Source organism: Mesocricetus auratus, unplaced genomic scaffold (genome assembly GCF_017639785.1).
Source record: "Mesocricetus auratus isolate SY011 unplaced genomic scaffold, BCM_Maur_2.0 Super-Scaffold_4256, whole genome shotgun sequence".
NCBI lineage: Eukaryota > Metazoa > Chordata > Mammalia > Rodentia > Cricetidae > Mesocricetus > Mesocricetus auratus.
The window spans coordinates 42,797,100-42,819,882 of record NW_024429182.1 but is presented as its reverse complement, the minus strand read 5'-3'; the positions used below and the strand labels follow the sequence as shown (position 1 = coordinate 42,819,882).

Below are 22,783 nucleotides of genomic sequence, written 5' to 3'. Positions count from 1 at the left end.
TGGATACCTGAAACCATATATGGTTCCAACCGCTGATTGCACTATCTGTTTTCCTATGCAAACACACCTGTGATTCACACTAGGTAACATACTATGACAGAAGCTACTTCAGACTTATGAGTAATTTTTTTCCATAATTTTCCATTTGGTATTTTCAGAGCATTATGGCTCTCCATAACTGAACCTGTAAAAAGTGCAATTGCAGATATGTGGTATAGGGAATTTATAAAAGGCTGTTTGCATAAGATAGTTTGGTTAGACAGCAAGTTAATTAATGTTCAGTAGGACAATACACTAATGTCAGATTATCTTTCCCACTGGATAGAGATGGCTGCATCACTGCAGAATATAAATCTACAAGTTAACTTCTGCCCTTGTGGCACTAAGGGACAACCCTGAAATGTTGGGCCAGAGCTGACTGGGAAGAGACCCTAGTCATTTTCTTTGTTCATTTTCAAGGCCACAAAGAAATCTTCTGAGATCATGAGTTAAATGTGTATGGCTGCTATCCAGAAAGTCTGATGTATTGAGGATATTAAACTTCTTCACCATTTTAAATGTTGCTTATACTGTTAATCTTTACAACAAAAGCAAAAAGCCTGAACTATGTTCACGGCTGTTATAAATTCTGAGTAAATGCTAATAGTGAGGCTTTTTCCTGTATGGTGATGAATGCTAGTTCCTCCTTAAAACACACCATTTAGATGTTTTTGTTTCTGTTATTTTTTTTTGCCTATATATTTTTGATGTAGGTAACCTACAGAATTATTTGCCTAAAATCTGAATCTTTTTCATTAAGAATGCCTGAATAAAAATAATTAGATGGCCTTAGCCATCTTGATGCAGATTTATTAGATAAACTATTTCCCAGAAGAACCCCACCCCAATTGTTCCTATTCCTTTTGATGGTTAAACCAAAGAGCTTTCACATTTGGGTATATATGAGGAAAATGAATTGAGCTCTGTTAACCCCACAGAAATTGGCTTTTAGTGCTTTTCTTGTTCTTGGTGTTTTTGAGACAGAGTCTCCCTATTATAGCCTCTACTGGCCTGAAACTTTCTTTGTAGTCCAGGCTGACCTTGAACTCAGAGAGATACACTTGCCCTGCCTCCCAAGTGCTGGGATTAAAGGCATGTGCCACCACAGCTGGTCCCACAGGGGCTTGAAATGTCTCAAAATCTAACCATTTTGATGCCCATTGTACCTCCTTAGCTATGTGTTAGCCTCTGATACAGCCCCTAAATCCTAAGGCAGACTCTGTAGATGACTGTTGGCTCAAAATCTGTGCTCCCTGCTTATCTGAGGTTGGAAGCTAGCTGTTCCCTGTTCTGTTCACTGATGCCCGGACTGTCCACGTGGCTTGGTTAGAAAGCTTTGCACTGGCTCTACCTGAGTCAGATATGTACTATATCAAAGAACAGCGCCTCCCTGCCTATTGTGTTCTCTTACTTAGAGCATTTTAAAGCCTCTCCCTCTCCCCTGTGTGCACACACCATGTCCCATTAACCCCCTCGGAGAGTTGAACAGCTTTCTTTTGAACTTTAGACCCCCCAACAAGAGCAGAAAATACTTTGGAAGGGTCTTTACTATACACAAACCCATTCTCGTTCCAAATGGGGACTAATCCATCCACTGCCTTTCCTGTGGTAGTATTAACATGTCTGCAAATTGTTGTTTCCTTTGCAGAGACCCCCCCAGTTAAAAAGCAGAAAGGCTGGGCTCAGAAGCTTGCCCTGTCTTGATTCTGGTCCAGCTTTGCTGACTTTTGCTAACTCACTGTCAGTACTTACTCTGCTGTCCTTGCCTTCTAGAGTCACCAAACTTTCTCCATAAAAATACCAGACCACCAGTGGGGGGGGGGGGGACACGCAATGCCCAGCAAGGGAAACAGCCTCCTGATATTTTCAAGAAAATACTGAACTAGCCACAGACCCTCATGCAAATGGAAAATAAGCTAGTCCAGTTATTCTCAATGGAAAAGGAACCCATGTGTTTAAAAAGATCAGTTCAACTGAGGTGGTAACTGAGCAGTTGGCAGCACTTGCTGCTCTGCGAGGGGACCTGGTTTATGTGCCCAAAACCCAGATGGCAGTTCGCTGTAACTCCATTTCTTGGGGACCCAGTTTCTGATCTCTGCAGGCAGCAGGCACACATGCATACATGCAAGCAAAACACTCGTACATTTTAAATCTTTTTTAAAAATAAGTACAAAGGATCATAAAATCTTTTAAACCATTTTTCCCATTTAAAAAATTACCAGAGGAGAGGGGAGAAAAGTAAAAGCTTCAGTATACTAAGCATTAGGAATTGATATAAGGTGGACTTGAAGTCTGTTAGCATAGTTATCACCCTGATATGGATATCCTGAACAGCTAAGTTACACAAAGACATACACAGTATTGCAAACTTTGATTGCATTATTCTTTTCTGTGGCTACACTTTTCTCCCTGGACCTGACCCGTTTAGGTAGTGTTAGGATTCGTGAGAGCCACCTGAGCACTGCTTAGCCCCGGGGAATAGTAAGTGTCCTACTCCTGTCCTGTAACCACATGGAACAGAGCTGGCCCAGGCAGTCTTTTCTTTCCATGCCTTGGAAAATCCTCATTCTTGTGAACCCTGAAGGCTGCTGTGTTATGTCTAAAAATAAAAATTCAGCTGTTTAAAAGATTTGCTTTTGTTTTTAGTACATAAATTTTTTAAATATTTATATTCACTGCATAAGAACAGATTTAAAAAGTAAGAAAAAGTGGCTCTGACAGATAACCACTGGAGGTATTTGAAGTTTTGTTACTATGATCTTTTTATATTTCTATATCTTGATTAATGACTATATCTCAAACCTGATGCTAAAAGTTAATAGCATCAATTGTTCTGTTATAGATTTGAGAATCAAAGGAGCAGCAAATGGTACCACATTAAACAGTTTCAAATGCCCCAGCCAGTGATGCTGACATGGAAATAAGAGGGAGAAAATGTTGACGACTTCCTGTTTGTCTGTTTTTTTGTTTGTTTTCCCTTGCACTCAGAACTAGCTGCCTTTACAACGATCCGGAAATGACTTCTATGGAGAAGGAGTAAGAACTCGCCATCAGTAATAGCCATGTGGTTACATGTAGTATTGTATGGCTGGACTCAAAGGGAAACCAATGCATCCAGGATTGGGTAAACCCGTTGAGATGTTCAGCTTTCATGGGTTCTATTCCTGGAATGACTAATTGCAGAGACATTTGCCAGCTACTGTTGTCTTAGTGATTGCCACAAAGGACAACTGAATACTTAATCCGACATTCCACCTTTCCACTCCAAAAATGAGCAAATGCATTTGGGGGGCCAGTTGTACGAAAACTGGGGCAAAAGGAATGTGACTCTGCTTTCAGAATTACATTATCCATTGCAGTTAGAAAAAGCTCAATCTTCCATGTGGATTTAATATCTTGGTGGATAGGAAAGAAATATCTTTGCTTTGCAAATTCCAAGAGGCAATTGAACCTGCCTGGGACTTCTGGAAATTTGTAGCTGGATATGACTGTCCTGTAAGAAACAGAAACTGGACATGCATAGAGTCCTTAGACTATGCCAGACACTAAGAAGTTCGCACACAGTGCCTGAGATTCATCCTAGAGGAAGCTTATGAAGTACATTTTACAGAGAAAAAGGAACTGTGCATAAAGTATATGACTGGCCAATGTTTTGCTGTCATTAAAAAGGCCTCAAGGTGGGATTTGAAGCTTGACCTTGCAGACCTAGAGTCCATGGCTTTCTAATCAGAGAGGGGTCTGTGCTGAAGTGCTTGCTGCTTCTCATCTAACACAGGACAGAAACTGCTCACATAGGAGTGGCCAAGTCAGTTTCATGTAACAGTGGTCAGTAATATAATCTCAGAAAATTTGACATCCAGCAGGAGGCGCCTAATTCAACTTAAGTGGTTGAATTTAGGATTGTCTTTGTTCCCAGGGACCAAGAAAGGCAGGCAAAGATCAACTTAAGCATATCTCCCTTGCCTCTGTTTGTCTCCTTCAAGTCCAAAGAGAAGTTGGAAAAGCACAGTGCAGTGTCTGCAGCTGCCTAGTTGACCTTACGGCTTAAAGGAAGTTTAGGGACAAAACACTGAGTCCCAACTCAAAAAAGGATCAAAGGGCAGGATGACGGTTGTAAGGAAACCTTACAAATCATGTAGCTATTTCCTAAAGGCCACTCTTCTCCCAACTTTTGAGATTACAGCACCAATTACCTCAAGCAAATTGCTTTTGCAAAGCAAACATATCTCAGTCTCTAAGTCCATGCAATCCATTTTTCAAACACGGCATTTCCTCCTGTTGCAAAGCCATGACTCCTGAACACTTAACAGCGCCCACAGCTCAGCTTGCCCTTCATTGGCCTGTTGCTGCTACATCTTGGGGCTTACCCACTCCTCTGCCCACCTTGTTTATGTGCTCCTCGTTGGGTTGAGGGCTATGGGGTGTATGAAGAAGGCAGCTCATCTATTCCTGTTTGGGCTCTTTCCAGGGCTGGGTGGGGGGAGGGGGCATGCTGCCAACTGTTGATGTTACTTCCCGTTCTTAGAAGAACACACGCTCTAGAAGTTTCCCTTTTCTTCATCCCTATCTTTCCTGAGCTCCTACCAAGCATATCATCTCCGCAGCCAGCAGGATGAGATCCTAGATGGGGAACAAGAGTGGTCAAGAATTTTCTCCCCTGACCTCTAGACCTGCATTTGTTTGTTTGCTTGGTTTAACATTGGAATGAATGTTAGAACAAGTGGGCTCTGTTCACCTTCTCCTGGCTTTGGGGGAGGTGGAAGGGTCCTACATGGAAGCATTTTACACCTGTAGCTAGCACTGAATGGATGAAATGCAAATTGGGCACAAGCTCTTTCAAGGGGCTCCACTGGGCTAAGATTGAAGTGAAATGAGATATGTAAGGGTCTATAGCAGCCTCCCATTCTCCAGAGAGAAGGTACATTATACCTTCCTTGCCACTCCTCCATAAAACACATGTATTTTTAATTGCCATTAAACAAGATTGCCACATACCTTGTAAGAAACCTCATTTAATGCATTCAAGAAGTGAGAACAGCCTTTCACTGAATGGTAGGTCATTCTTGTGCAGGGCCAGGTTGGTAAGTTGGTTACAAACAGCTAAGCTCATCTCCCCGGACAGGATGAATCCCCCATCTATATTCAATTCTTGTCAAAGTTGTCATCAGTGTCATTCTCAAAAGGGACATTTTGTTAGGAAACCATTTTTAATGCTTTTCTCCCTTACTTTAGGTTTGGATTTTATTCATTCATATCACAAAGTTATAGCACAACTATTTATATTTGTGATGCATTTTAAAAATTAGGTGCATTATCAGTGGCTTCATTAACCCCACAAGGTAGCTCTTGTCTCAAAAGCAATCTGTAGAGTGGCTTCCTGTGCAGACTTATCAGGAAGTTGTCCACAGTTGCTCTTTGCACACGCTGAGTAAACAGGCTTTAGTCTCTCAGCTATTCAGTTACCAAAAACCAAAGTGTTGGAGATATACATTCTAGTATATCAGATCAGGTATTTGTCAAAGGCCAAGATTGCAAAGCACAGTGACAGCCTTCTCTAAACTCTATGCAGTTTGAGATTAGTGAATGTCTTTGTGTTTTCAGTGGAAATCTGAGCCAACTTCATGAGAGGAAAAAAAAATTAAACTCCAGCTACCAGCTGAGACCTAGCACTGACTTCTGAGCATATTTTATAACATCGTAGAAGTAAATGCAATTAAAAAAGAAAAATTACCTACTTTGTAAAAGTATGTGAGGAACAGATATGGGAGTCTAGCCCATGAACGAAGACACCACCCAAGGAAAGTCCTGCAGATAACAAGTCAGATCCTTGAAGGCATAAGGAACAAGTAAATTACCAGTGCCTGACTGCCTTTGAGCTGGCCCCTCATCGCATCTGTCACAGCCGGTTCTTCAAACTCCCTAAGCAGAGAAGATTATTGCTAAGTTAGACCTACTCCTTTACTAGCCGTGAGACAGATTGTGTCAAACTATCTCAATGTGATACAATCCAGAAATGGGAGTTGGAGGTGATACGGTCAAATGTGCACAGATACTAAGTGCTGATGTCACTGAAGGAATTTCAAAGGAAAAACACCACCCTAGGGCACCCTAGACAGACAAGAGGCCTACGTTAAAGTAGCTTTGTCTGTAATGTTACTAGAAGACTTGGTTGCGGCCACATGAATGTCCACCCTCACGCAGACTGATGACCAAAAGGGACAGAGAGAAATCCAGACTTCCTAGCATGTTGCTTTCAAATTACTCATTCCTCTTTTTATTGTGATTGGAGTTCTCTTGCTGGCTGTTCACTGGCTCAAGCTCTCTTCCTGTGTGGTGAATGTACAAGACAGTTACATGATGTTCACTAAAAGGCAGAGGAGAGACTCATGCAACCCCAAGAATGTTTACTCCGTGTTGGAGAGGAGCTAGAAAAGCCAGGAAAGCAAGTTGCTGCTTAGACACCCAGAGACCAGTATGCAGCCCCAGTTCAAGGATGAAGTCTCTTTAGAGGGGTGGGGGCTGCTGGTATGAGCTGTTGTTCAAAGATCAAAGATCCCCGAGTCTGAGGTCCACAAGCAACTGCATGAGAAAAGATTTCTAGACAGGAAGGGACAGTGTGAGGAGAGAGCAAGCCCTATCTGACTTCTTCCCTTTCCAGTCCATCCAGCACCCAGTCTGGTAGACAGTGGCACCCTCATTCAAGATGGGTCTTTACCAGTGAGTCTAGACTCACGTGGTGGATGTATTCACACACACTCTCACTCACTCACACAGGGGGGGGGGGGGGGGAGAGGAGGGGGATGGTGCTGTACAACTCTCCAGTCAAGTGGACACCAAAAGCTGACATCACAAGAAAGAAAAGTGATCCACTAAAAATAGGAAGGCATTGTAACCTTCTTTATCTAATTTGACTTTAGGTTTGAGGTTTAACATGAACCCTTCCTTTCTGGACCCTTTTGAAAAGGTGGAAAATGCTTCCAGAAGCAATTTTGTAAAAAAAGAACCAGTCAATATTTTCATTTTTAAAATATTTATCTATATGTGTATGGGTATTTTGCCTGCATGCATGTCTGTGCTCTATGTGTATGCCTTGTGTTCATAGAAGCTAAAGAAGGGACCAGATTCCACAGGACTGGAGTCACAAATGGTTATGAATGGCCATGTGAGTTCTGGGAATCCAACCCAGGTCCTCTGGAAGACCAAGCAGCCAGTAATCTCAACCACCGAACCATCTGAACCATTGCTCCAGCCCCCAGAGTCAATACTTTATAGAAAAACTTAACTGATAGATGGTTTTCTAGCATAAAAAAATCTTTGGTGATTTCCTTAAGATATTTGAAGAAAGATGCAAATGAGTGACACCTAAATTATTACTGAACACTCCTCATTTGGTGTGTTTTCTCTCCCCATTCCTCTTCAACCTAGTATTGACCTGAAGCTGAAAGAAAAACCCTAGCTGGCCAGCTGGAGGAGGGATCACTTCCTGCTTCGTGGTTCTGCTGGAACATGCCTACCTGGAAGAGACAGGGCTCGTGTCATCTTTCTCCTCTTTGCGCCACCTGGTACCATTGGAAATGTTCAAGGGGGGACAAATATGAAAAGAATTTGTTTACTGTTAAAATATTTTATGAAATGTTGTGTATTTTCCTATTTTGCCAATTACGTGCCTCAACAATTTTAGTTGAACCTTAGCAAGAAAATAGAACCTTCCATTTTAATATTCTGTTAACCCTTGGTGCATTGGGACTTGGTTCCTTAGACTGGCTTTTACCAAAAGCATAGCCTAACTCCGCTGTTGGACAGAAGTAGATGCATGTCCATAGACTGAATTTCCCTATAGAGCTTGTTCTAGATTTAAGATGCAAAGGGCTTGCCTTGTCCTGGGAATGCAGTTCTCTAGAGACTCTATGAAATGCTGAGTCTGGTTAGGACAGACAGACAGCTATGACACACTCATCAGCTAAGGTACCTGCTCCTTCCCTGTCTACTCGAGTCTTCTTTTAATTTTTCAGAGAACATAGACTTTCTAACCCATGTAAGCTTTACTTTACAAAGCTGCATGCAATGGCTGTTTTAGGACATTATTTCCCTAATGATCTTTGGAGAACTTCATATTGTGAAAGTTAAGATGAATATCAAATTGTGAGTAGCTAACTATTATGCTTCAGGCCACAAAGCAGGTTCAAACCTTTAAACTTCAATTGCCAATTCCAAGGTGGCCAACTCAAACATTATTTGGTAACATTGAATCATCCAAAATTAACACTCATGTGCATTGCAAAAGCAACCTGCTTTCAGAGGTTTAAAATTAAATGCAAGTATATACTAGCCTTTACTAAATAGTTTGTATCTTGTTTTTATATACCCTTTAAATTGCCAGTGTAATTTCTAATCTGTGGATCTCTAACAGATGGCAAGCTATGCAAAGTGTAGGGCTCCACTACAAGTGAAGGTGGTTTCCTTCAATTAGCCATGCTTAACCATACTAGGAAATGTTACAGATTTTAGTGTTCTGAAATAAAACGCAACTGAAACACAGGGAGACACATTTGTTTTCATATTAAGACTTCTCTCATGCCTTCCTCTCCAGAATGGAGTAGTGACAACAGACAGTTCTCTACAAAGCAAAAACACTATCATTAGAGGAAATTAAAAAAAAAAACATGCTGACCCCTATGCTACCAGATATCTACCAGATATACCCATTCCCAACCTGGCCTCTGCACCTTTTGTATCTATTTAAGTGCTTTCTCTAACTGAGTGGGCAGGAACAACTGTAAATTCATTTGTTTTTGTCAAAAACATTTCTTTCAAGACAGAATCTCACTATGTAGCCCTAATTGGCCGAGAACTCACTATGTAGATCAAACCAGACTCAAACTTGTGGTGATCTTTCTGCCTCAGCCTCCCAAGTGCTGGCATTGTAACACCACCATGTTCGGCCGGGTAAAGAAAAATTTGCCATTTACAGACAGCGAAATATCACCCATGATCCTCTGAGAAAAGTGAGGGTCCTTCTCACAGAAGCACACGATGGCCAGACTCAAGCTGAAGCTATCCAGAAAGCTCATCTTGAGGTCCAAACTCACCTGTTACCTAGTAAATGGCAGACACCAAGATGGCGTGAAGATGTCCCTGCCTGATGGCTGTGTTGAGGAGAGCTGTCTACACTCTGAGCCCTGGAGAAGTCCCCACAGCAGGGAGACTTAGTTGTGTGGGTGGTGGGTTTCTCTGACTCCATTTGATTCATGTCTGTTTCTAATCTGGTCTTCCATCCAAGCTCACACCATATACATGGGCCAGTTACCTTTCCTTCATAAACCTCCATATCACCATCTAGATTCACCTATTGATCCCATTCAACTTGGTATCTTTGTCTTTTTTTTTAATGTCCTTCATTACATTTGGCTATTTTCATAGAAAAACCCCAGAATCAGGCTTTCACAGCCTGCCCTGACCTTTGGATGTCCAATCCTGAACATCATGGCTTGAATATAGATAGCTACCCAATATTATGATTTGCTCACATGTCTTAGCACATTAATTCCTTCATATCCCATTTGGAAGATGAATTACAGGTTCCCCAGCCATGTTGAACCCATGAAGTCATGAGGACCTTAGAGTTCAACACAGCAAATCTGTAGATATGGCACTGTCGAGAGAGAATGTTTTACACAGCCAACTAGATGTGGTAACAGTCCTACCATTTACATTTTCTTTGATATTGTCCAGCCTATGTATGGAAGATCACTCAGGGGACATGACGTAGTAAATTTAATGTGAGCATCTTTCAAATAAATGATGTTTGAAATATCCTGGGCTGTAATACCATTCCAATATTTATGCTTATGCTATCTTATTATCTTCAAAACAAGTTACTTTAACTGCACGTACTAGAGAAAAGCTACCATGTTCATCAAATGAGTAGACTTCTGGCAAATTCCCAAAATATCCCATAAGCAGGTAGATATAACTCTTGCATTGCTCAGCTCTAGTGCCTGTACCCCCAGCATTCTTGCTTTGGTTCAGACTGCCGGGAACTGCTTTGCACTTTTTCCTGTCGATTTGTAGTTAAGGGAACACCAAGGCATCATTGGGGCCAAAGTGGTGTTTTCATTCTAAGTAGCAGCTACTGTTTAGCTGGCTTTTGACTAAGGGATGGAACAAAATCTGCACAGAAAATTGTCGATGAAGAGTAAGATGTTGGGGGCAACAACTAGGGATGAAAAGTCCCAAAGTTCCTGTTGAAGCCATACAGTGTTATATAAGGTTCCTCCCTAGGGCATACTGATGAGCAAGGACGTCACTTTCCTTAGCCTCCATTCTTAGGATGTACTTTCGAGGGTTCCTTTATGGTTCTGCATAACTCCTGTCTTATCACAATGCCCCTGTGATCTGCTACTTTAGGATATCTATGTGTGCACAAATTAACCTTTTATATATCGAAAGAGTTTTCTACATGTATTGGATTGCTCAGAGTAAAGTATATATTAGATTTGTTTTGGTAAACAAATACTACTTAAATAGTATGGATTAAAAATATAAAATATATGTAAGAACACAATATAGCTATATACCCTGGCTGTGTAACTCAGAAATAAAAATAGATTCCACATGTTGTGGTTTCCTTTTTCAACTTAGTGAAACTCTCTGTGGCCTCCCTTAGCAGGAACATGATATGCTTGGCCCTTGCCACAGACAAACTGTATATATTGTGGCTTTCCTGGCCATCTAAACTATGTTATTCTCTTTCTAGTATCACCTTTCATGTCATTTCTTTGTACCTTCAAAATGTATCATTTACTATTTGGGTAAATAGCTTCTCATTTTGGAACTATTCCCTTACTGCATGGTTACTTTATTGTACCTTTCTCTATCACTTGACTTTTTATAACATATTTATTTTTAAAAAAATATACTTAGGGCTGGGTGTATAGTTCAGTGGTAAAAACATGTGCTCAGAATGAACAAGGTTCTCTATTTGATTACCAGCAACACATACACACACACACACACACACACACACACACACACACACACACACAATTTCACACAGGCATGCATGCATGCAAAGAGGCATTTGTCATTTTTGTTTGTTTTGTTTTTTAGAGATTGGGTTTCTCTGTGTAACCACACTGGCTGTAGTTCAGGCTGTCCTCGAACTCACAGAGATCCCTGCATGCCTCTGCCTCCCACATGCTGGGATTCAAGGTATACACCACCACCACCCAGCTGGCATTTGTCATTTTAACCTCAGTTCTCTCTCCTCCCTTTGTTGTTGTTTTTTTTTTTTCTCCCTGGAGTTTTTTGTTTGTTGAACTTTCATAGCTTTTAGGCAAAAGTAGAGTTAGAAACCACTATTACACTTTTTAACTAAATAAACAGTTGTGGGAGACTGGGGGTGCGGCCAATAGGTAGAGTGCTCGCCTAGTGTGTGCAAGGCCCTCAATTCAATCCCCAGCACCACATATACCCAGCCGGGAATCAGTCCTGAAGTCACAGCGCTCTGAATTTACAAACACGTTAACAAAAAGTCAGGATCTATGAGTTCTGATGGATTAGAATAAAGGAGGGGAAGAAGAGAACACTGAACTAATCCTAGACTAAAGAAGAATGCCAGACTAACAAAGTGGACAGTTATGTTTCATTTTGCTGCTGCAGTCTAAGGAGATGGAAACTGGGCGTAGACTGGGCAGAATGAGGGGGGCGCACACTGTTTCACACGGCACAGCTGCAAAGAGCAACAAGCTACACATTCAGAGAAACACTTAAATCACAGGGTAGAGGTAGGCAAGAAAAAAATCCCAAAATACTCACATGCTAAACAAAGACGGGCATTATGCAAACCCATGTGTTTTCAAGGACTTAGCCCACTCATTGGAGTGAGTGCAGGGTGTGAGATGAGGGGTGAAATGGGGAGCTTAATTAATAATTCAAATAAAAGGGAGTCTTATAGAGTGAATAAGCTTTCAGTCATCAAAGCCGTGCCTTTCGGAGGAGGTCATGGAAAAGCTGTGCTTAGGCCGTCTGGGTCTCCAAAGGGCTGTTCCTTTTGTGTCGTCTCCTGTGCCCTTTCGCTGCCATTGGCTGTGTCAGTGTGCATAAGCCTTGCCAGGAGCTGCTCCCGCCCATCTCATCCTTCTAGACAGTCAGGGAGCTTTGAATTCATCTGATGACTCTGAAATACTGACCCACCACACAGCTTTGGGCTTTACAGAGCGGAAGGTGCTCTGTGGGGCTAATGTTCCTAGATAGCCTCATTCACATTTGCCCAAAATAACCTTCTTTAAAGATCTATTTGTTTTTTTAAGTGTGTGTGTGTGTGTGTGTGTGTGTGTGTGTGTGTGTGTGTGTGTCTGCCTGCCTGCTTGCTTGCTTGCCTGCCTATATGTGCACTATGTGCACACAGTGCCTAGGAAGAACAACTCTTGAAACTGGAGTTACAAGTGACTATGAGCCAGCACGGGTGCTGGGATCAAACTTGTGTCCTTTGCAAGAGCGGTTAAGTGCCCTTAACAGCTGAGCCATCTCCCTCCCTCCCACCGAGAAACAGGGTTTCTCTGTGTAACGATCCTAGCTGTCCTGAAACTTGCTGTGTAGGCCAGACTGGCCTTGAACTCACAGAGATTCACCTGCCTCTGCTTCCCATGTGTGCACCACCACTGCCTGGCCTGAGCCATCTTTCCAGTCCCTAAAATAACCTTTTTAACCAGCAAACTTTTCTCTTTCAGTATATGACTATTTTGACAGAAATAACTGCTCTCTGTCTCTGCAGTCTCATCCCTAGTGAGGAACAGACAGCCCTAGACACTTGACCTTGATTTCCTTTTGCAACTCTCCCCCCCCCCTTTAAGTAGGCAAGATGAAATACTGGTTGTCCATCATGTTCATTATCTATTGCCATTAACGAGCTGAGGTTGATTCTCATTGTCCATGATGGTTCTGTCCTATGAAATCAACACAGCATGAATTAGTGCACACTGATCTTAGAGGGAGGAGTCACAGCACAGGGCTGGGTTAGTAGGGACATCTGGTTATAGCATTTCTATCAACTGACCAACACAGTAGCTTACTCGCTCTCTCTTTCTTTGTGTATATCTTCTCTGTCTCTGTCTTTCTGTGTCTGTGTGTGTTTAAAAACACATACCTTATATGCTTTTACTTTATTGAGTTTGTGCCCAACAGCTTGAATATATCCCAGCCAGAACTGAGCTTCTCTACACGTGTTTGTAGTCTCTCCAGAAGACAAGCCCCAGGGTTGGAGGTGTGAGGGACATGTTTAGCATGCTCAAGATCCCAGATCTGATTCCAAGCATCAAAACAACACAATAACAAAAGAAGACACTTCATAGTCCTCGTGCATTTAGAAATGCTAAACAGTACTTCATCTCTACACTTGGGAGTCCTCTTAAATCATGAAACCAACAAAAAAGGACACAAGGAAAACCATAGGAAAGGACACTTGTTTATAGCAGGCAAGATGAAACACAGGCATAGCCCTACCTGTTCAACCTCAGCTGGAGTTCCTCTCTCAGGCAATGCAAATGTGCCCCCACTCTGCACATGTTCATGAATGACCATGAAAATTCCATAAGGATTGATTTGAGGATATACATAGATTTGGGGCAAACTCATTTAACATATTGAAAATATAACTATCCAATGGCCCCAGCACCTTCTAGCAACACATACTTATTTCAGTTTCTGGAGGTCAGAAAGCTAAACATGGGGTAGCTGGCTTGTCTTATAGGTACAAACTGGGTGTCGGCCCAGGGTGTCTAGCAAGTCTCCATCAAGGTTTCGCTGGGGAAGAATCCAGTCCCAAGCTTACCTGCCCGCCTTGTGGATCTGCCTAACATGGAAAACTTGCTGAGAGGGAGAGATAGTGAGGAGCAGAGGTTAGCAAGATAGGAGGCACATTTTTTGTGTAACACCACCCATCACAGAAGTTATATTTTCTAAGCTTTTCTATTCTTTTATCACAAGCAAGTCTCGTCCCTAATGAGGAACAGACATAAGGTATATAAACCAGGAAGTGGGGATGTTAAAGTCACCCTGAAAGTCTTTTGTCATACGCAAAATCCATGGACTTCTGCTTCATTTCACTTGTTAATGAAGGTATTTGTGTTTTCTTCCTTTGCTTTTTCTTCTATTTCCCCAACAATTCGACAGATATATTTCTTCAGATTACTCACCTCCTGGTGTCAATAGTGATAGCAAGCCACCATTTTCCCTCAGTCTCCATGACTTTCCATGGGGGCAAAGGTTAAGCTGTCTTCCCTAGCTTGACGGTACCATCTGTCCACCCTCTCATTGTCTTTGAAATCATACATGCTGGGATTTAAATCTTGGTTCTACTTACTAGCTTGTATTACTTTGAACAAGCCTCTCTTTGTCCATTTTTTTTAAATATGTGGGTCAAAGTTTCATCCTCTATATTTATATACTGGTTAAACTGTAATTAAATATCCAATTTAGGGCTTAATACAGATTAAGTATTACAAAAAAAAGTCTATGGTTTCTCTCTCCCACCCCTACCCCAGCACTGTCCTAGTCTTTGTTGGTCAGCTCAATCCAAGCCCGCTGCTAGTCTCCCCTCTTTTGTTTCTGTCAACCATGTATGCATCTCATTTTCTTCTTGAAGCTTCTTTCAAACAAACAAGTTTCTTTACCTTGATAGTCATTGTAGTGGTAAGTCAACTTGACATAATCTGGAGTCATTTGAGAAGAGGGAATTTCATATGAGAAAATGCCCCTCCTTGTTGGTCTGTGGGCAAGTTCGTGGTGCAGTTTCTTAACTGATCACTGTTTATTCTGGGTGGTGCCACCCCTGGGCTGGTGGTCCTGTGTACGAGAAAGCAGGCTGGGCAAGTGATGAGCAAACCAGAAAGCAGCTCCCTTCCATGATTTCTGTTTAGTTCCTGACTCCAGGTTCCTGCCTTGAGTTTCTGTCATCACTTCCTTCAAGGATGAACTGTGTTGCAGAAGTGAACATGAAATAAACCTTTCCCTCCCGATACTACTTTTGATCATGGTGCTTCACCACAGCAATAAAAAGCCAGCTATATCAGCCATGCTACTCCAGTCCCTGCCATATTCCTTCAAAATTCTTATTTCTGCTATTTGCTTCTTGGTTTTAGATTTTTACTGGTTTAAGATTTATTTGTGCCGGGCAGTGGTGGTGCACGCCTTTAATCCCAGCACTCGGGAGGCAGAGGCAGGTGTATCTCTGTGAGTTCGAGGCCAGGCTGGACCAACAGCCTCCAAAACAATACAAAGAAACCCTGTCTCGTAAAACCAAAAAAAAAAAAAGATTTATTTGTATTATATTTAATTATGTGAAGGTGGCTGTGTTTGCCTGTGGATGTGAATCCATGTGTCCCAAGAAGCCAGAGGGTCATGTCAGATCCCCAGGAGTTAGAGTCACAGACAGCTGTTAGCTACAAATGTGGATGCTGGGAATCAAACTCCAGTCCTCTGGAAAAGTAGAAAGTGATCTTAACTACTAAGTCATTTTTCTAGCCCTTGTTTTTACTTTTGTTTAGTGATGGTCCCAGGCATTGCAAAAACAGGAACAGAGGCCCCAGGTTCAATGCCTTACAGTACAAGATAAAAAGGAAGAAGGAAGAGGCAAGGAGGGAAAGGGAAGAAGATATTTATGAGTGGCTTGTCTACAGAATTCCTCACCATCAGTCAGTATTCAGTGTATCCTGCCTACAAGGACATCTCATCAGGAAAACTATCATTGCAACATGATGCTATTTAATCCCTGTGTCATTCAAGTTTCACCCATTGTCTCAATAAATATCCTTCATAGAAAGGGACATAACCCAGACCACATTAATACTTAGTCATTGTGCCTCTTTAGCCTCCTTCAACCTGGCATGATTCTTCAGCTTTCCATGACTTCTGCAGCCCTGGAATTTGTGAATGTTACAATTATTCCATTTTGTATCCCTCATCTGTGGCTGTAGGATTCAGGGTACTCATCTTTGGCAATAGTGCATCAAAACTAACTAATGATATTCCAACTGCACCCTACAGATGCTCACTTTGAATACTTGACCACACAGTATTGTGTGGCTTTCCCACTGAGAAAATGCTTTTCTGTCCCTTGTAATTAATAATTTTGTTATAGTGGAGATCTGGGTATGCATAGATAGCCTGTTGCCCATCAAACTTTTAATTTACTAATGTAGTTCTGTCAGCATGAGATTACAGAATCTTATTTTATTCAACGGGGTCTCTGTAAATGGGGATTATTTTGGTCCTCAAATCATTCCATGTAATCAGGCTGTTTCAGTCTGGCTTCTGTGCACATTGATAAGTCCTCATCAGTCTTGGAACAATTATTCTCTACCCTGGCACAAGATATTTCAAATGTGACTGTAATTATCCACAGCCCAGCCTGGGATTCCCCCAATTTCTTTCCAGAGTCCTGGTTGAATGTGCTCTTTATTAAACAGGAAATCACTGCCCCCAGGATTCTTAGTGCATGGAGCTAGAGAACACACACACACACACACACACACACACACACACACACACACACAATGTTTATTTCTACAAGCATTAAAACCCATGAGTTCATATTGATGTTTTCCACCCTGAAGCACCCCAGTCCCATCCTGTGTACGTTCTCCCAGCCAGTTGGACCTTGGTACCAGACAAGAACATATCTTCACCTAGGAAGCCTGAAAACAAGACTGATACAAATGTCCTATGCAAATAAGTAAGTAGTATAGTTAGTCACAGGAACTCTGCACAAAAGCATTCTTTTCAACAGCCTGGTCTTTTGCACATGTTATATACAGCATAATGCCCATCCTACTAGTAAGTAGTATGTTGTCAGTATTTAACCTAGCAGCAATACCCATCCTATTGTTTAGTGTCTAAATCCTTAGGCTTCACTGAGGCTATAAACCTACTGTCTTCATCCCTCTACTTCCCCACAGCCAAGAAGCAGTCTTCATATAAATTGTGTGTGGCCAACATAATAGTTAGGACATTAGTGTTCTGGAAGCATTCTGAACTGTATGTATTAGAACTCATGGTTTCTCCAGCAGGAATCTTCCTGAATGCTCACTGCCTAATCTTCATGTTCATTCAACATTTACTCAACCAGCATTTGTTAAACATGTTTTAAGTTCAAGTCACAGAGCTAGGTATTTGTGACACAGACCTGGGAAATGGTCTTTGTAACTGGAGCAAACTTGTGGGTCCTACGTAGGAGGTAGGAGACATCAGATTCTCAAAAACTAGAACCCAAGGCAGAGTGAACTATGCATCGAAGAGACCAGGCCTATGGGCTGGAAAGATGGCTCAAGGTTTAAGAGTAGTGTTTGCTTTTCCAGAGGTCCCAGATTTGGTTTCCAGCACCTACATGGTGGCTCACAACCATCTATAATTCTGGTTCCATGGGATCCAATGCCCCCTTCAGGACTCTACAAGGACTGCATGTACATGGTGCACAGACAAACATATAGGTAAACACGAATACACATAAAATAAAAATAAAGGTGAGGGGAGATCAGGCTCAGGGGTCCATGATCATAAGGGTCATGGGAAGAGGTGTGTCATCAAGCTAGGAAGTCATGGTAAATGTCTTAGAAGGGTCATGCATTTAGTCAGTACCCTTGAGGATATAAGGGATAGTAATCCAACCTAAAGTTAAATTGAGTTGAATCAAACTTCTTCTAATAAAAGCTCATGAGCAAGACTTGGTTTCTCTCTGCTGTCAGTTTGATTCACTTCTGCAGATAGCTCTACTCTGAAGTGTTGTCCCCTATGTTGGTCAACACAACCCTACATAGCTCAGGCTTCATCTATTTGGAAACTTGCTGGAAAGGGTAACCTCCCACCCAGTGGCCCCAGCAAGAGACCTCCTTCCATGGGAGCAACACTATACTCTCAGAGTCATAGATACTTTTTTTTTAATTTTTTTATTATATATTCATATAGTGTTCTATGCTTGGACACCAGAAGAGGGCACCAGATCTCATTACGGATGGTTGTGAGCCACCATGTGGTTGCTAGGAATTGAACTCAGGTCCTCTGGAAGAGTAGGCAGTGCTCTTAACCCCTGAGCCATCTCTCCAGCCCGAGTCATAAATACTTTTACAGCTAGTAAAACTTAACAGAGAAAGGATTCCCCATGCCTTCGATTATAAGAGGTATTTTCATATTTCACATTCAAATTTATTTTCTCACCTAAAAGTGATTCTCAAAAATACGTAGTAAGTCTGTCAAGGTGGCTCAGTTGGTAAAGGCACTTGCTGCCAAGTCTGACTATCTGAATTTGACCCCAAGAACCCATATGTTAGGAGAGACCCAATTGCTCCAAGTTGTCCTCTGCCCCCTCCCACACCATGACATTCATACACCCATACACATATACAAAATAAACAAACAAGTATAAAATAAATATGTGTATAACTTTTTAAATAATAAAATCTGTATTGGCTACCCAGAATTTGTTTTATAAACATAACACATATTAATGGTGCTAGTTCTTTGTCATCATTGGCAATGATTCGTGATTTACGTTTAATTAAAAAATATGAAAGGTAGAAAGAAGACAAAATAGCATGAATCTCTCCTTGTGTCATCACTTGAACCTGCAGCTGGAACTTGACATTACTGTGATGTTCTCTTTACCAGAGTTGGGCAGCGAGACCACTGAGGGACAAGTCCAGGGTTCCTACCCAGCTCAGTGTCTTTCACCTCCTGTTGTAATACATTTTCTCAGCATAAAAATAGAACAGACTGTGTTCTTTTCTTCTTGGAGGAAAGACATGTGCTTTTTACTACTAAATACATCAAAACGCAATGCTAGGAAAGAGGGTAGAAGCCATGTAGCCCACCCTTCAGCTTAAGGAAAACCTTTTGAAATGAATTCCTCCAAAACACACATATGCTTGTCTATCACAACCTACAGAAAGACAGTATTCTGAACATATTTCTCAATGCAGAAATCTTTCAGATAATTTCTAAGAAGCACACAAGAACTTATTTCGAGTTGTGTGGTTGGAGAGTAGATTCACAACCATGAGTCCTTGTTAATCAGTGGTGGGAGTGGAGAGGGGCCTGTGCTAGCTCAAATTACAGAGCTTCCCTTGCCAGGGTGAAACTTTCCTGGGCAGCCATGCTAAGGGGGCTGAGGTCATCCTGAGGACATAGCCTTGAGCTTCTAGAAGCTAGGTTAGTGTTTGTTTAGTCTCATCTGTGCTGCCAAGCCTGTGCCTTACAGGTTGAGTCTGAAGTCAAAGAGGGTGCAGGGATCCCGGCTAGGGTTTGGCAATAGAGAGGCTCTGCCAGTGCTCACCAGAATTGGGTTTTGAAAGATCATTCTGGTAGAAAACATTTTTGTTTCTATTTGCATTTCTCAAAAGCCAACCATATTATGCATTTCTCCTTTCATGGGTTTAGCTATGATGTTTTATTCATTTTTCAGAGAAGGTAGCCATTATTTTTACTTCCTGACATAATTTTTCAGTTTGACATCTGAAATTTTTCATGTACTTGCCAGTTAGTGATCCTGGGCCACAGATCCCCATGGAATCCCTATTACTGTTCCCGTGCCTGGGAATGCCAAGCCAAGCCATGTTCTCAGCAGTAACTCAGTTCAGTTTTCTACCTCATTTTATGTCTGAGAAAAGGAAGTCACTGCAGGGCACCTGGTCCTCAAATGCACAGCTCTAGAGAGTGGTTCCCCGAGCCCCAAGTGTACTTTGAGCTATGGCCAAGCTCGACAGTTTTGAGTGAAACAGTCTTCTCCTTGCCTCCTCTTGTCCAAGGCTGGAGAGGATGAGCCGCAATCCATCGTGCTGTGATGGAGAGCACACCCACCGGAAGAGCTACCCACTGTCCTTTAGTAGCTATTGCTAGCCACCTCTACCCCAGATCCGGAGGCGGTGTGGAAACACGGTTCAGCATCTAAAAGTGCTGCTTGGGCCTTCAGAGCACCCGAGTTCAAGCCCCAGTACTCATACCAGGCAGCTCAAAACCGCCTATAAGAGATCCAGTGCAATTTTCTGGCCTCCTTGGGCACCTTTAAAATAATTCCTAAAATAAAGTAACAGGAAATTCTTCTGAGTTCATTAGGGAATGTAGTAGTCATTGAACAGTTCTCCTTAACTGCACAGGGAGTGCTGACCTTTCCAAGTCCTTCCTGGGAGTAAAGAAATGACCAAAGCACTCTCCAGAGGACACAAGTCTCATCCTCAGCCCCACCTTCAATATGTGAGGGTAAATCATACAAAAAGACGCAACTCAGGAACAGACTTTCCTCACAGAGAACGTCTTCCGGGTCAGGCTGCTGCCTTGAGCTTTGGAGACAGCATCTGTAGGGAACCATTGAGCCGGTAGGAAAGAAATAACCACTAAACTGAGCACTCGTCAATACCGACCACCTTTAGAGCCCATGCCCAGCTTCTGCTCTGGTTCTGGCTCCCGCTCTTTCCATGTAAACTGAGCTGAGAGACCTAGAGCTGCTGATGTTGTAATAGCTGGGGAGGGGATGTTCATGACCAACAGAAGATTTGGAAATCTAGGGGATAAGTAATGGAAACACAAACAGAAACTCTTGCTATGTTTTAAACTTTAATTTCCTTTCCAAATTAGGCATAGAATTGTACTTTTTAAAAATATATTTGTTTTTTAAAAATTTAAAAACCCCTTGTGTGATGACTAATTATGGTTGTCGATTTGAACGAATCTGGAATCAACTGAGAGAAATGCTTCTGGATGGAATTTTCAGGAAGGATTGGATGAGGCAGAGAACCCCTTGCCCAGAGTGACAGCACCTTGTGGTTGTCTGAAGGGAAAGCAGGGCTGCTTTTGCCTACCTGCCTGCCTTGTGAATGCATGTAATCTGCATGACTACTGCCGTGATCATTCTTCACTCCCATCGGAGCCCAGGTTCTTTGGCTTTCCAGTGTAGATGGAAGACTAGAGACTTTCTAGGGATCCCCCACCCGGGTCTTCAGTGCCACATTGAAACTGCTAAGGTGTCCAGCCTCATGAGCTAAGCAGCTCACTGGTTCCTTGGCTTTGCCAGAATGCAGACAGCCAATGTTGGACTAACCAGCTCCATTCAGGAAGCTAATTTTGTCAATCCCTATGCACTACATGTTCATTCTATCAGGTCTGCTTGTCTCAAGGATACTAATACTCCTTGGATCATTTATTCATTGTGGCTCTAAATCTGAGTGGCTGGGATAATCCCAATCATTCATTGAATCTACTAGTCTTCAAATGAGGCAAGACTTGGGAGAAATGGCTCATCTCTGTCCCACATAACATCTGCGAGAGCAGGCGGCCAGAGATTTGAGACTTTTCCAAAAGTCCTACTAGCCTAGAAGGCAAGTTGTTTAAAATGTTTGTCGCATTTAGAACTATGAGACTTCTGAAGACAGATACTGTGTATCCATTATTCTTTCTTTTCCTAGGATTCAATTCTATCTGTAATGGGCTACACTCATTTCTAGGGAAATTACCTCTGTGTACAGGTGGAGTTGGCTCCACGGTCAACTTTATTGTTCAAATGGAAATCTGTCCTAGGTCTAGCCAAAAAGACCATTCCGTTTGCTGATAATAGGTTTAGAGATGGTTGGGCATGTTTGGCATATAACTTTAATCTCAGCACTCAGGAGGCAGAAGCTAACCTGGTCTACATGTGAGTTTCAGGACCCCCAAGTTTACATAGTGAAACCATGTCTCAAACATTAAAAATTCAGAGATGAACAGTCATGTGACTGGAACCTGGCAAGGAGATTATTCAGAAGCTTTTTGTGATAGTCATGTCTTCTAGGGCACTTGAATCTTGACAGTTGTAGGTCTGAACTTGCTCAAAGACATCATAGCACCCAACGAACTCAAACACGAAGAATAGACGCAAAGAACTGAATCCTGAAACAGCACTTGGGAGGCAGAGGCAGGCAGATCTCCGAATTTCAGGCCAGCCTGTTCTCCAGAGCGAGTCACAGGAGAGCCAGAGTGACACAGAGAAACCCTGTCTCCAAAAAACAAACAAACAAATAGCATGAAGTTGGGAGGTGTTACTTTTTGTTGCTAACATAAAACATTAACCAAAACCAGTCTGGGGAAACAAGGGTTTATTATTTCATCTTACACTTCCAGGTCCCACTCCATAACCAAGAGAAGTCAGGGCAGGAACTCAAGTCAGAAACCTGGATGATGCAGGAACTGATGCAGAGACCAGAGGAGCACTTCTGGGGCCTCTGGCAGCCAGGGCTGTGGGAAGGGCCAGTCCAGCAGGTCAATTCCCAGGAGCTTAGTGGGATGGTGAGTGTCGATGACCCATATCCCCCCCTCCTAGTCACCAAAGGAAACCACACTGAGTCGTGGAGACCTGTTGAAGCAGAGTCCTGCTTTATTGTAACAGGCATGTGCTTATATAGAGTTGGGAAAGTGGGTGGGGACCTCAGGATGGGGTGAGGTGTAAGGGCCAATAACATTCCACCTCATTAGCAGTAGCTGGGCAGAGGCAGTTTTGCTGAGTCAGGCCTCCAAACTCTAGCCAGGCTCAGGAAATCCCTCTAAGGCCTTGTGTCTGGGCCTTTTGAGGCCCAGCAGAGGACCACTTATGGTCTTCTCCCAGGCTTACATTCCTCTACCTTTCTTATACCTCTCTGGAACCACCACCTGCCCAAGGGAGACACCGTTTCAGTAGGCTGGGCCCTACCCCATCAGTCAACAATTGGTGGATTAAGGATTCTAACAC

At 42.4% G+C, this 22,783-nt stretch overlaps 1 protein-coding gene across 11 annotated transcripts in view; it reads left to right on the top strand.

Annotated features, from left to right (window-relative positions):
- Positions 1 to 10,654, top strand: part of Prune2 (prune homolog 2 with BCH domain) — a 254,327-nt gene extending 243,673 nt beyond the window's left edge. For 7 of the 11 annotated variants that reach the window (XM_040746636.1, XM_040746644.1, XM_040746633.1 and 4 more), the window contains 2 exons: positions 3,028 to 3,075; positions 7,465 to 10,654. In XM_040746636.1, the coding sequence (XP_040602570.1) occupies positions 3,028 to 3,075; positions 7,465 to 7,495 (79 nt within the window). In that variant the 3' untranslated portion in view covers positions 7,496 to 10,654. The remainder of the gene's footprint in view (positions 1 to 3,027; positions 3,076 to 7,464) is intronic. The other 4 variants (XM_040746667.1, XM_040746657.1, XM_040746673.1 and 1 more) reach the window with 1 other exon arrangement.
- The last annotated feature ends 12,129 nt before the right edge of the window (positions 10,655 to 22,783 follow it).